This window comes from Oncorhynchus mykiss, chromosome 10 (genome assembly GCF_057628025.1).
Source record: "Oncorhynchus mykiss isolate SJ-2025 chromosome 10, ASM5762802v1, whole genome shotgun sequence".
Classification (NCBI taxonomy): Eukaryota; Metazoa; Chordata; class Actinopteri; order Salmoniformes; family Salmonidae; genus Oncorhynchus; species Oncorhynchus mykiss.
In genome coordinates, this window is record NC_143031.1 from 17,645,729 (window position 1) to 17,663,534 (window position 17,806).

A 17,806-nucleotide genomic window follows, 5' to 3' on the forward strand; every position below is an offset into this window, starting at 1 on the left:
ACACAGCCAGTCAGCCACAGATTCAACCACAATATACCCTCCATAATTTGCTCTCCCTCAGGTAAGATCTCTAATACATTATACCCTTTGTGTCCACAAATGACACAATCTCAATTGCACTCCACACTGCCCTTTCCCACATGAACAAAAGGAAAAACAGTGCATTCAGAAAGTACACTTTTTTTCCACTTTTGTTACGTTATAACCTTATTCTAAAATGGACTCTATTTTTTTTCCGGATCAATATGAACACAATACTCCTAAATGACAAAGCAAAAACAGGTTTAGATTTTATTTTTTCAAATGTGCTAAAATGTAAAAAATTAAATATTACATAAGTACTCAGACCTTTACTCAGTATTTTGTTGAAGCACCTTTTCCCGACGATTACAGCCTCGAGTCTTCTTGGGTATGACGCTACAAGCTTGGCACACCTGTATTTGGGGAGTTTCTCCCATTTCTTCACTGCAGATCCTCTCAAACTCTGTCAGGTTGGATGGGGAGTGTCGCTGCACAGCTATTTTCAGGTCTTTCCAGAGATGTTCGATCGGGTTCAAGTCCAGGCTCTAGCTGGGCCACTTAAGGACATTCAGCGACTTGTCCCGAAGCCAATCCTGCTTTGTCTTGGCTGTGTTCTTAGGGTTATTGTCCTGTTGGTACCTTTTAGCAAACTCCAAGCGGGCTGTCATGTGCCTTTTACTGAGGAGTGGCTTCTGTCTGGTCACTACCATAAAGATCTGATTGGTGGAGTGCTGCAGAGATGGTTGTCCTTCTGGATGGTTCTCCCATCTCCACAGAGGAACCCTAGAGCTCCATTGGGGTTTTGGTCACCTCCCTGACCAAGGCTCTTCTCCCCCGATTGCTCAGTTTGGCCAGGCGGCCAGCTCTAGGAAGAGTCTTGGTGGTTCCTAACTTTGATCATTTAAGAATGATGGAGGCCACTGTGTTCTTGGGGTCCTTCAATGCTGCAGAATTTTTTTGGTACCCTTCCCCAGATCTGTGCCTCGACACAATTTTGTCTTGGAGATCTACGGACAATTCCTTCAACCTCATGGATTGGTTTTTATTCTGACATGCACTGTCAACTGTGGGACCTTATATAGACAGGTGTGTGCCTTTCCAAATCATGTCCAATCAATTGAATTTACCACAGGTGGACTCCAATCAAGTTGTGGAAACATCTGAAGGATGATCAATGGAAACAGGATGCACCTGAGCTCAATTTTGAGTCTCACAGCAAAGAGTCTGGATACTTATGTAAATATTTCATTTTTTATTTATTTTTTGCAAAAAGATCTAGTGATATTATAGAGGTGATATCATTATGGTTATTGTACAATAATGTGCTTTTAGTTTTAAATAACATTTAAAACTCTATTTTAAAATGATTTAAAACCCTTTCCAACCCAAACTGCTACTCCCTTTCCAACTCCCTTTCCATCATTGGAAGCTGACCATCAATTTATATTTGTTTTTTTGTACTTTTTGCTTTCATGCAGTTTGAGATTATTTTTGAAATGAGAAGCGCTATATAAATGAAATACAATTACTATTATTGTTATTATTTTGTATGCCTATAGGGGCACAGGATCAGAGGAGAGGCACACATCAATAAAACACCTCCATGGAGCCCTACTCAGGTCTTAGAAGAATGTAATATAATAGAATGAAATAGAATATCATATAATATGTTATTATATCATAGGGAAATGTGATTTGCAACCAAAAAACAGGAATAGGCCTACCTCTGACGGCCCCTTTCAGACAAACCTGAAATCATCTGCTTTGTGTAGGCTGTGAAAAGCACTGGGTCTGGGTAACAAGGGGGTGGGGGAATATACGTCTAATTCCACAGTAGACCTACTGGCATAGCCAAATAATTTATCCCCTTTGTGTTTGTTGGACATAACTGATGCTGTCTACGCTCCTCCCCCTTTCTTTCAGTCGCTACCTCAGTGGTCGAGACAGGTAGGCTAGGCTACGGTTAATATTGCACAGGATACCTCACGTGAACTTCCAGGTTATTGTTTATTTTCTGTATTCGCATCTTCCCTGTCGGCAATCATATAAAAAGCCTAGTGTGTAACTTCCTTTGTAGGATACCTGAACAGTTGCTCTTGTCGTTGAATGATCGACCGTTATTGGTTTTAGGCAACATAGCCTAATTTCCCATCCATGCCAGGTGAAGTCTTGAAGGTACATTTTATAATATTTGGTGCTATTGTGCATGTCTGATTTTTTCGTTTATTACCTTATTGTATTAATTTAGATCTAGCCTATTTTTTCAGTAAATAAGTTTGCATGTGAGTGTCTAGTTTAACCAAAGAAACACTTATTTGGAAAACAGTTATATTGTAGGCTAATGTTTTTTTTTTTAATGGAAAATGTTAATTATCTGAACAACAAACCATAGTTTCGTATTATGCAGTGAATGTTTAATCGTATTTGTATTCAAATAATACGTTTGTTCCAGTCAATAAGTAAATAGCATATTATTTCACGATCGTACAAAATAAAGAAAACACTCCGTTTGGATTTTTACTTTTTACATACCACATTCAAAAAAGCCAACGACCAGGTTGTGAATGCTGTATAGCCTATACACGTTTTTTCCCTAATAGATTGACAAAGGGTGTGGATCAGAACCATAACAGCGCATGCTGCCTGGAAGGCTGATTGGCTATCCCGGCGGTGATATTATCGTGCAGGGAGCAGCTGCTGTGCATGGCTATCAAATTTCATGCTGTGCCGCCTGTGCATGTAGAGGGCTTATTATTGTGTTATCGGTGCGCAATCGTCTACCAATTCAAAACGAGCAACCATAAAATGTATGCTACAGTGGCAATAGTTTTCTTATGGGATATCTGGTCTTATTTTTTTTTTTACTTTGCAAAAGTGACTTTAATTATAAAGCATATGCAATGAAAAGGATAGTTCACCATAAAATCAAAGTCAGATTTCACTTTAATTGAAATGTTAAAATCAGCTTTATTCAATGTCGAAGTCTTAACACCAAATGAAAAAAAAAATAGATTAGACCTAGTACTGTAAAACATTAATTAATCCAATAATTTTAAGCCTTTCTCTACTCTCATCTTCGCTCACTCTTTCTCTCTCCCTCCCTCCAGCTCCCTCGTCCATTCCTCACCATGGGGTTTGGAAGCGCTGGCGAGCCTCAACCTCTGCCTCAGGGCGACCAACATCCCCAGTGGAAAGAGATGAGCTTCTGCGAGGGCCCACGTCACTCAGAACAGATCCTCCAGGTGCTCAACGTCTATCGCCGCAGCGGCACCTTCACCGACATGGTCCTACAGGTGGACAGCAGTGAGTTCCCATGCCACCGCGCCATCCTCAGCGCCGGCAGCATCTACTTCCGCACAATGTTCAACGGGCAGCTCCGCGAGAGCCGGCAGCAGCTGGTGCGCATCCAGGGCATAGGTGCCTCCACCATGGAGACGGTGCTCAACTTCGTGTATGAGGGCAAGGCGGTGCTGGATGAGACCAACGTGGGAAGCGTGTTCGGCGCCGCCGACATGCTGGGTGTCAGCGTGCTCAGCAAGGCGTGTGTGCAGTTCCTGGAGGAGCGTATGGACCACTCCAACTGCCTAGGCATCATGGACTTCGCTAGCTCATACCTCATCACGCCTCTGGCAGACAAGTGCCAGACTATGTTGTACAGGGACTTTGTGGAGGTCTACAAGCACGAAGAGTTCCTGAGCTTAGCCAAAGAGCGTGTGGTGGAGCTTCTGACCAGCGAGCAACTCCAGGTGGACAAGGAGGAGGTGTTGGTGGAGGCAGTGCTGAAATGGGTGCACCACGTGCCCGCAGAAAGGAAAGGGGCCCTCCAGGAGCTGTTGGAGCTAGTGCGTCTGCCTCTGGTGGACCCTGTTTTCTTCGTCAATGTGATAGAGTCGGACGACCTGGTCCAGGACTGCAGGGAGTGCCGGCCACTGCTGCAGGAGGCCAGGATGTACCATGTCCTGGGGAGGGAAGTGGACTCTGTGCGGACCAGACCGAGAAAGTAAGTACTAAAGCCATTGGTGTCAAAAAACATCAGCCAGCCTTATGTATGTATGTACAATAATGCTCTATAGTGGCCGCTGACACTGGTCCTGAATAGCTACAGGGTGTGGAGGCTTTTTTTCCTAGCCCAATGCAAACACATTTGGTTCAGCTAATTAAAGTATTGATGATACGATATTTGGTTAAATCAAGTGCTAGGCTGGAACATAGCTTCTTTCAGGACCAGGATTTTGCTACCTTTTTTCTAACCTAAAAACAAAACAAAGTAAAGGAGAGAGAAGAGGGAATTCTTCTATGAGCGAAAATACAGTTCTGGTATGTCTCTCTGCTGTAGACTCATATCACTAATAGTCACATTTGTAAAAATACTAGTACATATTCAGGGAGTCTGTATTGTTGTCCAGTTTGTTCTCAGTTCTTCAGTTAAAATATATTCACTCTGTCTGTCGGTCTGTCTGTGCTCAGGTGCATGGGGAGAGCGGAGGTGATCGTGGTGATCGGAGGCTGTGACAGAAACGGCTTCTCCAGACTGTCCTTCACTGAGAAACTCAACCCTTACACCAAAGAGTGGGTGCCCGGTGCCACCATCCCAGGATACTCTAAGTCCGAGTTTGCCAGTTGTGAGCTGCAGAATGAAGTATACGTGTCAGGTGTGCCACTGTTATAAGGAAATGTTGATCGTCACAAGATGAGACGATGGTGCATATTACTATAGGTTTATATTAGTATTTTATCTTTGACAATTACTTGTGAACATACTATTACCATGTTATTACAACTTTATCCCATGCTGTAATGTAAAGTGCTACCAAAATATTTTTATTATGTAATGGTAGATGTTTAGGAACGGTCCCCTAGATAATAAGCTATTCATACTTTATCAGGGAAATAGCTGTGAACAAGCCATGTTTGTTATTGTGCAAAGCACATTGCTGTCAAACCTGTTTTTACACCTTACGTCAGTTCTACTGTCAACTGACAGAGCTTCTGCTTATTCAAAGGGAAATGCATGTTTTTCTGTGGGATGTGGGATGTCTTTAATTGCTTTTCCATAGCATCTCTGCTCTAGATGTATTTACCCAGACAGTTATGTCCACAGCCTATAAGAAAACCCAAGGCAGTGGCATTTTTGAAAGTTATTAAACATGGCCACTGTCTCAGTTCTGAAATATGGGGCTATATGTATCAATAGTCTCAGAGTAGGAGTGTCCATTAAATCTTATTCATTGTGATCTAAATGGCAAAACTGATCTTAGATGAGCACTCCTACTCTAAGATGTTTGATAGCCTTCATATTGACCCTGACTTGATTGTATCGTCCTGCAGGAGGCCAGTTGAATAGCTCGGATGTGTGGAAGTACATGCCCCAGGTAGACCACTGGGTTCGTGTCGCCTCCTTGGCCAAGGCCAGGTGGAGGCACAAGATGGCTGCTCTGCTTGGAAAGGTGAGCCTGCCTTTGTTCCAGTTGCCTCCCTTTGTGGATACAAAGCCCCATAATAATTGACATCCATTTGTGATTAAGTCAAAGTCAGCATTGTGAGCGCTTAGGAGTTCTCCCATAATGAATATTTGTAGAGTCCGAGCAGGCTGGTTTGCAATTTGACCATAGACTGGGTAGAATAAGAATTGTACTGAGTTAAGCTGTGTGTGTGTGTTTGTGGTTGTAGCTGTATGCAGTGGGAGGCTTCAATGGGCTGGAGCGCTTGTCCAATGTGGAGTGCTACAGCGTCTACGACAACCAGTGGCGGACTGTAGCCCCTTTACTGCTGGCCGTGAGCTCAGCGGCTCTTGTGGGCTGCTCTGGCAAGCTCTACGTCATTGGTGGGGCCGTGAACAATGACTGCAATACCAACAAGGTGAGCTGGAATCTGTGGTGTAGAGCGAAATTGCCCCACGACGCTGATCATGGGTCAGTTTTGCATTTCCCCCACTAATGGTTAAAGACCCCCTCGAGCAATTTTTTTTACTTTTAAAGTTGAAAAGCAATATCACAAATATAAATACATGAAAGTACACAGCAAACTTCAAGGAGTAGGATATTCAAGGAGTTAGTCTGATGGGATTCCGTTATGCCATCGGCCTCCTCGCTTGAGGAACAATAGAGGAGCAATAGAGAACAAAAGAGGAAATGCCCACCCCCCCACTTGTGCAATTTCATGACATACCTGGACATAGCCACAGGAAGTAGGGGGTGCTGCCCCTGTGAAAAATCGGAATAAAAAAATATACATTAATAATGCATTTTATATTTTTTGAATACATTTTTTTTCACACAAAAGTAGTGCACTGGGCCTTTACTAGTCCTGTATTAATGGACCGATATAGGCATCTGTAGCACGGGCAAAAGATCTGTACCAATGGGAAATTTCCGCCCGAAATGGGTCAGGCATACAGTAGAGGTTAGATTACCCTTTTCAGAATACTGAACTGAGGCGAACTGAGTTATGCATCCACCATAGTTGTTGGAACCATGTGTGAAAAGAAAAGACCCGAGCCAGCACAGTACGGTTTGGGTGGTATGGTAGTGTGAAAAGGGTATTGAGAGTTGAGGTAAACTATTACGTTCAAACTATTTGCTTTACTTCACACGTATCATGAAATCACGGTTAAAGTTTAAGAACAGAATAGCAATATTGTTGACATTTCATCATCTACCAGCACGTGTTGTTGTTATTGGCCCAGCGGCGTCCGGTTAGGGGAGGGTTTGGCCGGGGTAGGCCATCATTGTGAAATAAGAATTTGTTCTTAACTGACTTGCCTAGTTAAATAAAGGTTAAATAAAATTAAAATAAATATTGTAGTCCACACCACACTTAGACAATGGCTTAAACAAACAATAGCTGGATTATGGAATGACAAGTACTCCCTATGTAGATATATTAAATGTCAACCAAGGTTCTTAAATTCTGACATAGAGAGCCTTGCTTTGCTTTTGTGAAATGTCTTGGAAAGTTTTGTGGAATTGGCCATGGAAGTGGTCATGGAAGTGACCTTTTCCAAAGAACACCTTCAGAATCACATTACTTACTTTCATGTTATATCTTGTTGTCCATTTGAAGATGTTCTCTATACTGTAATGCTCATTGGACTGTAGGCTATAACCAAATTCTGAAGATCAAAAGATGCTTTTCTTTTATGCCTTAGGGCTTGCCTTAACACGATTCTTAGAATGGATTCCAGGAAACCAGCAGCATTCCAAACTGTCAGAACTATCATACTCCATTAAGAACCCCCTCATTTAGTATTTGCATACAAAACAGTGTGGATCTCGAGTGGATCTGCTGTTTTTATTTATTTATTTAACCTTTCTTTAACCAGGAAGGGCTCATTGAGATTAAAATCTCTTTTTCAAGAGCGCCCTGGCAAAGATAGGCAGCACCAAGTCATTACAAAATAATTACAGACAGACAACATGAAAAACTACAAGTAATCTAGTAAAAACCATTGAATTCACAAGAGTATAAAACAGCAAATTAATAACATTGACAGGTCAGGGAATCAGCCTCAAAATCCTCCATCAGTGATTTAAAAACACAAATCGGGACAAGTTCTTCCAGTTTAAAAGTATTTTGTAAGGTGTCCCAAGACGATGGCGCAGAGTACATAATTGTTATTTTATTTTTTTATTTAACTTTTATTTAACCAGGTAGGCTAGTTGAGAAGTTCTCATTTGCAACTGCGACCTGGCCAAGATAAAGCATAGCAGTGTGAACAGACAACACAGAGTTACACATGGAGTAAACAATTAACAAGTCAATAACACAATAGAAAAAAAAAGGCGGCCAAATGAGGTGTTGGCTTTAGGGATGATCAGTGAGATACACCTGCTGGAGCGCGTGCTACGGGTGGGTGTTGCCATCGTGACCAGTGAACTGAGATAAGGCGGAGCTTTACCTAGCATGGACTTGTAGATGACCTGGAGCCAGTGGGTCTGGCGACGAATATGTAGCGAGGGCCATCCGACTAGAGCATACAGGTTGCAGTGGTGGGTGGTATGAGGTGCTTTAGTAACAAAACGGATGGCACTGTGATAAACTGCATCCAGTTTGCTGAGTAGAGTGTTGGAAGCTATTTTGTAGATGACATCGCCGAAGTCGAGGATCGGTAGGATAGTCAGTTTTACTAGGGTAAGTTTGGCGGCGTGAGTGAAGGAGGCTTTGTTGCGGAATAGAAAGCCGACTCTAGATTTGATTTTAGATTGGAGATGTTTGATATGAGTCTGGAAGGAAAGTTTACAGTCTAGCCAGACACCTAGGTACTTATAGATGTCCACATACAGTGCCTTGCGAAAGTATTCGGCCCCCTTGAACTTAGCGACCTTTTGCCACATTTCAGGCTTCAAACATAAAGATATAAAACTGTATTTTTTTTGTGAAGAATCAACAACAAGTGGGACACAATCATGAAGTGGAACGACATTTATTGGATATTTCAAACTTTTTTAACAAATCAAAAACTGAAAAATTGGGCGTGCAAAATTATTCAGCCCCCTTAAGTTAATACTTTGTAGCGCCACCTTTTGCTGCGATTACAGCTGTAAGTCGCTTGGGGTATGTCTCTATCAGTTTTGCACATCGAGAGACTGAATTTTTTTCCCATTCCTCCTTGCAAAACAGCTCGAGCTCAGTGAGGTTGGATGGAGAGCATTTGTGAACAGCAGTTTTCAGTTCTTTCCACAGATTCTCGATTGGATTCAGGTCTGGACTTTGACTTGGACATTCTAACACCTGGATATGTTTATTTTTGAACCATTCCATTGTAGATTTTGCTTTATGTTTTGGATCATTGTCTTGTTGGAAGACAAATCTCCGTCCCAGTCTCAGGTCTTTTGCAGACTCCATCAGGTTTTCTTCCAGAATGGTCCTGTATTTGGCTCCATCCATCTTCCCATCAATTTTAACCATCTTCCCTGTCCCTGCTGAAGAAAAGCAGGCCCAAACCATGATGCTGCCACCACCATGTTTGACAGTGTGTTCAGGGTGATGAGCTGTGTTGCTTTTACGCCAAACATAACGTTTTGCATTGTTGCCAAACAGTTCAATTTTGGTTTCATCTGACCAGAGCACCTTCTTCCACATGTTTGGTGTGTCTCCCAGGTGGCTTGTGGCAAACTTTAAACAACACTTTTTATGGATATCTTTAAGAAATGGCTTTCTTCTTGCCACTCTTCCATAAAGGCCAGATTTGTGCAATATACGACTGATTGTTGTCCTATGGACAGAGTCTCCCACCTCAGCTGTAGATCTCTGCAGTTCATCCAGAGTGATCATGGGCCTCTTGGCTGCATCTCTGATCAGTCTTCTCCTTGTATGAGCTGAAAGTTTAGAGGGACGGCCAGGTCTTGGTAGATTTGCAGTGGTCTGATACTCCTTCCATTTCAATATTATCGCTTGCACAGTGCTCCTTGGGATGTTTAAAGCTTGGGAAATCTTTTTGTATCCAAATCCGGCTTTAAACTTCTTCACAACAGTAACTCGGACCTGCCTGGTGTGTTCCTTGTTCTTCATGATGCTCTCTGCGCTTTTAACGGACCTCTGAGACTATCACAGCAGGTGCATTTATATGGAGACTTGATTACACACAGGTGGATTGTATTTATCATCATTAGTCATTTAGGTCAACATTGGATCATTCAGAGATCCTCACTGAACTTCTGGAGAGAGTTTGCTGCACTGAAAGTAAAGGGGCTGAATAATTTTGCACGCCCAATTTTTCAGTTTTTGATTTGTTAAAAAAGTTTTAAATATCCAATAAATGTCGTTCCACTTCATGATTGTGTCCCACTTGTTGTTGATTCTTCCCCAAAAAATACAGTTTTATATCTTTATGTTTGAAGCCTGAAATGTGGCAAAAGGTCGTAAAGTTCAAGGGGGCCGAATAATTTTGCAAGGCACTGTATATAAAATATCCCCATAGTCTAGTAAAGGCATAAATGTAGCTGATACTAGCCTCCTTCTGTCTTCAAAAGAAAAACAGGCCTTTTCCTAAAATAAAATCCCAATATTTTTGTAAATTGTTGAATATGCAATTTAAAAGAGAGGCCATCATCAATTAAAATTCCAAGATATGTATATGAGGTTACAACCTCAATCTCCTTGCCCTGACAGGTAGTAATAGGTGAAAGGGTCAGAGGACCATTTCTTGCATTATAAAACACCATTAGTTTAGTTTTCTCAGTATTGAGGATAAGCTTCAATTGACACAAGGTATGTTGAACAGTATAAAAAGGAGTTTGCATGTTCTGGAAAGCTTTTGTAAGAGACGAGGCAAAACAGTAAATAACAGTATCATCAGCATAAAAATGAAGTTGTGCATTTTGGACATTTTTGTCTAAATCATTTATATAAATAGTGAATAAGAGAGGACCAAGTACAGAGCCTTGGGGCACACCATTCCAGACAAGCAATTTAACAGACATAAGCCCATCAAATTGAGTGCACTGAGTTTTATCAGACAGATAGTTAACAAACCATGCAACTGCATGCTCCGAAAGACCTACACTCGACAATCTCTGCCTTAGTATAGCATGATCAACTGTATCAAAAGCATTAGAGAGATCAATAAAAAGTGAGACACTGTTGTTCTGCTGATGTGGAAGCCACACACAATACTGTAGTATTAGTCAAATGTAGTGTTAAGCCATTTCTTACAAGACCCTACTTTTACTGTCCATAGAGGTTCAGTGCATTTTAGGCCGGTTTCCCAGACACAGAATAGTCCTGGACTAAAAAGCAGTTTCAATAGAGATTCTCCATTGAGAATTAATTTTACTCCTAGACTAGTCTTAATATGTAATCAGGAAACCATCCCCAAAAGTAATGTATTATAAGAAAACCTTTTAGGCATACTAAATGTCTAAAAATACATAATAAAGAGAAAAATTGCTATTTATATACACATGCATACGTTTAAAAAAAAATAATGTAATGCCTAATATGTGATCTCTATATCTCTAGCACACCTAATTTTATGTTTAACCTTCTCTTAAACAACCCTGCTTGTGCTGTCCATACCATAGAGATCCTATTGTTTTATACAATATATATACAAAAGTATTTGGACACCCCTTCAAATGAGTGATTTCGACTATTTCAGCCACACCCGTTGCTGACCGGTGTATAAAATCGAGTACACAGCCATGCAATCTTCATAGACAAACATTGGCAGTAGAATGACCCCTCTGAAGAGCTCAGTGATTTTCAACGTGGCACTGTCCTAGGATGCCACCTTTCCAACATATCAGTTAATCAAATTTCTGCCCTGCTAGAGCTGCTCCGGTCAACTGTAAGTGCTGTTATTGTGAATTGGAAATGTCTAGGAGCAACAACGGCTCAGCCGCGTAGTGGTAGGCCACACAAGCTCACAGAACGGGACCGCAGAGTGCTGAAGTGCGTAGCGAGTAAAAATAGTCTGTCCTCGCTCAGTTGCAACACTCACTACCAAGTTCCAAACTGCCTCTGCAAGCAACGTCAGCACAAGAACTGTTCGTCAGGAGCTTAATGAAATGGGTTTCCGTGCCCAAGCAGCCGCACACAAGCCTAAGATCACCAACCGCATAGTGCCAACTGTAAAGTTTGGGGGCGGAGGAATAATGGTCTGGGGCTGTTTTTCATGGTTCGGGGCTAGGCCCCTAAACTCCAGTGAAGGGAAATCTTAACGCTACAGCATACAATGACATTCCAGATGATTCTTTGCTTCCAACTTTGTGGCAACAGTTTGGGGAAGGCCCATTTCTGTGCACAAAGTGAGGTCCATACAGAAGTTGTTTGTCGAAATCGGTGTGGAAGAACTTGAGTGCCCTGCACAGAGCCCTGCTCTCAACCCCATCGAACACCTTTGGGATGAATTGGAATGCAGACTGCAAGCCAGACCTAATCGCCCAACATCAGTGCCCGACCCTACTAATGCTCTTGTGGCTGAATTGAAGTAAGTCCCCGCAGCAATGTTCCAACATCTAGTGGAAAGCTTACCCAGAAGAGTGGAGGCTGTTATAGCAGCAAAGGGGGGACCAACTCCATATTAATACCAGTGATTTTGGAATGAGATGTTCGACAAGCAGGTGTCCACATACGTTTGGTCATAGTGTATGTTCTAAATGTAATTCTATGGTCCATGCAGGTTCAGTGCTATAACACAGAAGAGGACCAATGGCAGTATGTGTCATCCTGTCCCTTCTCTCAGAGATGCATCAATGCCACCGCACACAATAACACCATCTATGTGGTGGGAGGCCTCCTGGACCAGATTTACAGCTACACACCAAAGACCGATAACTGGAGCAAAGTGGTGGACTTGCCAATGAAACTGGTAAGTGAATTTGATACTAGTATGTGTAACCAGTGGGTTACATAAAATAGGGAAATCACTTTGCTTTTGACAACTCCTGTTTGTCAATTGCCAGATAAGGATTTACAATCACAATTGTTGAAATCACAACAAAAACAATCCCTATGTAGACACCCGTGTAGACACCCGTGTACAGCGAATGGGATTATAATTTCTGATATGGCCACATATGAGAAGAAACAGGAGTTGAGGAGCAGTAGGCCATTCATTTATAATTTGTGGGGTGTAAAGCTTCTAAAGCCACATGATTTTGGAGCTGCCTGTCACATATTAGTTTGGTATGGGTTGAAATGACATATTATCCAAGGAAAGGAAAAAAAGAAACCTGGGACGGTTTTTATGAGGCTTTTCAGAGTAGGTGTGCTGATCTAGGATTTTATCTTTTAGTTTTATCTTTTGGAACATAATGAACAAGATGAACAGGGACAGGGGCGACCTGATCCTAGATCAGCACTCCTACTCTGAGACGCTTTATGAATAAGCCCCTGACCCTTATGTCTCTGTGTCTGTCTATCAGGAGAGCTGTGGCCTGACTGTGTGTGAGGGGAAGGTCTACATTGTCGGGGGGAGAGATAGTTGTGCCTCGGCCACCGACCAGGTTTGGGCCTACAGTCCTGAGAGCGGCAAGCTGACAGACGAGAAGCCCATGTCACGCAGTGTCAGCTACCACGGTTGTGTCACTGTCACCCAGTGGCCACCAAAGAAGACCCACTGAGGTGTAGGTGGAAGTTGCCACTAGACGCTGATCATGGGTCAGTTATACTAATTGTTAAAGTTCGTTTTGGGGGAGGAGAAATTGATCCTAGCTCTGTACCTAGGGGTACCCAGAACCTGGGCTGCTGCCTGATGATTGGCAGTTGACTGAATCATGTTCCCATAGCCTGCTACTATTGGATGAAAGTACTTACAACTCCCTCCCCCATCTATAGACCACAGGAATGATAAGATGCGACAAGAGACGCCTCAGAGCTCACGTTTTGAGGTTGTTGCTTCAACGCCTTGTCAGTTGTGTATTTATGTAATATGTTGTTAGATGCCATTTCATTGAGGAAGAGGCCCAGAACATACACTACCGTTCAAATGTTTAAAAATGCACATTTTTCATCCATTAAAATAACATCAAATTGATCAGAAATGCATTGTAGACATTGTTAATGTTGTAAATGACTATTGTAGCTGGAAACGGCAAATTTTTTTAATGGAATATCTACGTAGGCGTACGGAGGCCCATTATCAGCAACCATCACTCCTGTGTTCCAATGGCACGACTTATTAGCTAATCCATGTTTATAATTTTAAAGGGCTAATTGATCATTAGAAAACCCTTTTGCAATTATGTTAGCACAGCTGAAAACTGTTGTTCTAAATAAAGAAGCAATAAAACTGGCTTTCTGTAGGCTAGTTGAGTATCTGGAGCGTTGGCATTTGAGGGTTCGATTACAGGCTCAAAATGGCCAGAAACAAAGAACTTTCTTCTGAAACTCGTCATTCTATTCTTGTTCTGAGAAATTAAGGCTATTACATGCGAGAAATTGCCAAGAAACTGAAGATCTCATATAACGCTGTGTACTACTCCCTTCACAGAATAGCGCAAACTGGCTCTAACCAGAATAGAAAGAGGAGTGGGTGGCCCCGGTGTACATGTTTCTGGCCAATTTGAGCCTGTAATCGAACCCACAAATGCTGATGCTCCAGATACACAACTATTCTAAAGGCCAGTTTTATTGCTCCTTTAATCAGAACAACCGTTTTCAGCTGTGCTAACATAATTGCAAAAGGTTTTTCTAATGATCAATTAGTCTTTTAAAATGATAAACTTGGATTAGCTAACACAACGTGCCACTGGAACACAGGAGTGATGGTTGCTGATAATGGGCCTCAGTACACCTAGATATTCCATAAAAAATCTGCTGTTTCCGGCTACAATAGTCATTTACAACATTAACAATGTCTACACTTTATTTCTGATCAATTTTATGTTATTTTAATGGACAACATTTTTGCTTTTCTTTCAAAAACGAGGACATTTCTAAGTGACTCCAAACTTTTGAAAGGTGGTGTACACTTACACATTTGCTCACTTTAGTGACCTTGCTTCAATGGAAGGTTTCCTTGAGTGTCTATTGTTTAAAAAAAAAATGGCACCTTTAGGAACCTGCCATCCTGCATTTTTTGCTTATTATCCATTTGGCCTCGATCCTGACAATGACCTCAACAAGACTGTCAGATGAGGAACCTCACTGTCAACTCTGGGTGTGTCCCAAATGGCACCCTATTCCCTATAGTGTACTACTTTTGACCAAGGCTCTGAACAGAAGTAGTGCACTATATAGGGAGTAGGGTGCCATTTTGGAGATATAGATTGCACAATGCTGTGTGCTCTGTGACAGGTATACCACACAGATACAAAGAGGGAGGAGATTCCATATCAAGTGCAGATGAGACATGATAAAATCACATCAAGGCTTACATTCCACAGTTGATGGCCTGTAATTACTGGTTAGAAACAGATAGTGAAACAAGACTTCTTATGAACTAAATAGAGACTTCTAGTGTTCTGTTGAATTATCACTACCCGTAGTCTCCTGTCATTTGAAGCATGAGAAAAGTAGGCATCTGGCCACCCTTACCTACTCTTTGATTTAGATTCAGGTTCAGTTAAATGACCTGAGACAAATGTTTGTGATGGTTTAGTGACCATGTCTACTTGTATGTATTGCTTATACACAGTCTAAGGGGCAAATCCTAATTTCCACTCAAATATGATTTTGACTTAGAAAATTTGAAGTCAGGATTCACCCCTTAGCACTTAATACAGCAGACAGGTCCTTCAGTTCCTGCATTTTAAGTCATTATTGCCTCATAACTGACAGCATATGAACTGACATTGATCAACAAGCACTTGACATGAATCCTAACTTGAGATCCACATGCATAACTCGGATTTAATCATTTATTGATGTAAATGGGAGACTTACATACATCCAGGGCTCTGTTCAACCTGTAGTGCTGAAGCGTAATAGAAATGTAAAGGTAATTTCCGATTGAGCCGGCATTTGCAGTGTTTACCGCGTGAATACAGTCTCCGCTAACGCAGGAACGTTGCCTTTCAATTTCAATCACGCTGTAACGCTGAACTTCCGTGATACGGATTGAATAGAGCTCATAAACTTTCAGTGATGCGCACAGATCACAATGACCAAGTTTTCAAAAGAGAAAACAGAACAGTACTTTTAAGAACTGTGATAGCATAATTACAAGATTATGTTATGTTTATACACCAAATTGTTGTTTTATGAAATAGAGTAAGGTTCTTAGGACTCTCTTTCTGAGTTAACTGAGAGGGGTCTTTTGAAGCTTGGGCTGGCAACTGTTGAAGAGATGGTTTCCACTCTAGCTTCCTGCAGTTAGTCTGGGCGTATGGTCAAGGAAAATGGGTTTTGCTTGAGCTGACAATGGCTTGCTGATAAAAACCTAAAGTTGGCAATTCATAGACAAGATGTGGTGTGTTCCTTTTATTGTATTCTAATGCTGATTTAACTTTCCATTTGAATGAAGGAATCACTGTGCAAACTCTCCAGCTCATACCCATACAATGTGATTGACATGCCAATATTGTTTTCCAAGATGTGGTGTGTGACCCGAGATAGAGATAACCTGGAAGAGTTTAGAACAATGCCTCATTTTCTCATCTTCCTGGCATCTGGGAAACTAAGCTGGATGGAAGTAAAGCAACATCCCGTGCAGATAACCAGGACATCAACCAAGGGGGCTTATGGGAAGGTTAGAAATGACTGACTAAGCATTTTTAGGGCCTATATAATATCTCTTTATTCCTTATCAGTTAGGCTCTCAGCCGACGGTTTCATTATTGCAATAATTAATCGATATTACATAAAGATGATCGTTTGAAGAAATGACCAAGTCTCTCTCAGTACTGAATTTCCACGACAGAACACTGACCACATAGCACAAATTAATTATTTTTTAACAGTAACAATACTTATTTTGTAGATAAAACTTATTTGAACGTTTATCTTCACTCTAACCTGGTCAGTTGTATGTATTCATATAGTTTCCTTTAAGTAAAAGTTTTAGTGTGTGAAGAAACTAGGTCACAATTTGAATTGAACGACACTTTCAGACAGGAAATCCCATACTTCAATATGAAACATACTGTATGTGTATGATGTACATACCTGAACTCCCTAATCCCTGTTTTAAAAATGGTATTCTAATGCTGATTTAACTTTCCATTTGAATGAAGGAATCACTGTGCAAACTTTCCAGCTCATACCCATACAATGTGATTGACATGCCAATATTGTTTTCCAAGATGTGGTGTGTGACCCGAGATAGAGATAACCTGGAAGAGTTTAGAACAATGCCTCATTTTCTCATCTTCCTGGCATCTGGGAAACTAAGCTGGGTTGGAAGTAAAACAACATCCCGTGCAGATAACCAGGACATCAACCAATGGGGCTTATGGGAAGGTTAGAAATGACTGACTAAGCATTTTTAGGGCCTATATAATATCTCTTTATTCCTTATCAGTTAGGCTCTCAGCCGACGGTTTCATTATTGCAATAATTAATCGATATTACATAAAGATGATCGTTTGAAGAAATGACCAAGTCTCTCTCAGTACTGAATTTCCACGACAGAACACTGACCACATAGCACAAATTAATTATTTTTTAACAGTAACAATACTTATTTTGTAGATAAATCTTATTTGAACGTATATCTTCACTCTAACCTGGTCAGTTGTATGTATTCATATAGTTCCCTTTTTGTAAATGTTTTAGTGTGTGAAGAAACTAGGTCACAATTTGAATTGAATGACACTTTCCACTCAAATCTGATTTTGACTTAGAAAATTTGAAATCCCATACTTCAATATGAAACATACTGTATGTGTATGATGTACATACCTGAACTCCCTAATCACTTTAAAAAAAAATATGTTATATTCTAATGCTGAGTTAACTTTCCATTTGAATGAAGGAATCACTGTGCAAACTCTCCAGCTCATACCCATACAATGTGATTGACATGCCAATATTTTTTTCCATTGTTTTCTGTTTTTGGCTGACCAGGTTAAGTATTTTTGATTATTACTAATTTAAGTGTGAGATTCCAATAAAGCTGATTTTCCTACAGTGAAGGTATTGAATACATTTCTGGATAAATAGGTATCAGATAATTGAAACGGACAATGTTCCCTGTAGTCTGCAACAGTGCTGTTATGGTGAGCTACAATCTCAGACAGTTTTCAGTTAGATTTTTGGGGAGGCCTGGCTTCCCTTGGCATCCATGAAAACATGCCATTGGACATTTTTACTATTATTTAGACAATTTACACGTTGTTAAGACACTAATTGGAACTGAGAGGAACAGCAATTGGAAATAATTTCGTCAACCTCCAGGGTCCTC

The 17,806-nt window shown here is 41.1% G+C and overlaps 1 protein-coding gene across 1 annotated transcript; it reads left to right on the forward strand.

The window, feature by feature from the left end:
* Positions 1-1,921: 1,921 nt before the first annotated feature.
* Positions 1,922-17,532, forward strand: klhl35 (kelch-like family member 35). The gene is made up of 7 exons (XM_036989820.2): positions 1,922-2,196; positions 3,129-4,021; positions 4,489-4,673; positions 5,350-5,468; positions 5,692-5,880; positions 12,143-12,331; positions 12,888-17,532. Exons 1-7 carry the CDS (start codon positions 2,176-2,178, stop codon positions 13,083-13,085), a joined length of 1,794 nt encoding a protein of 597 aa, XP_036845715.1. The 5' UTR covers positions 1,922-2,175; the 3' UTR covers positions 13,086-17,532.
* The last annotated feature ends 274 nt before the right edge of the window (positions 17,533-17,806 follow it).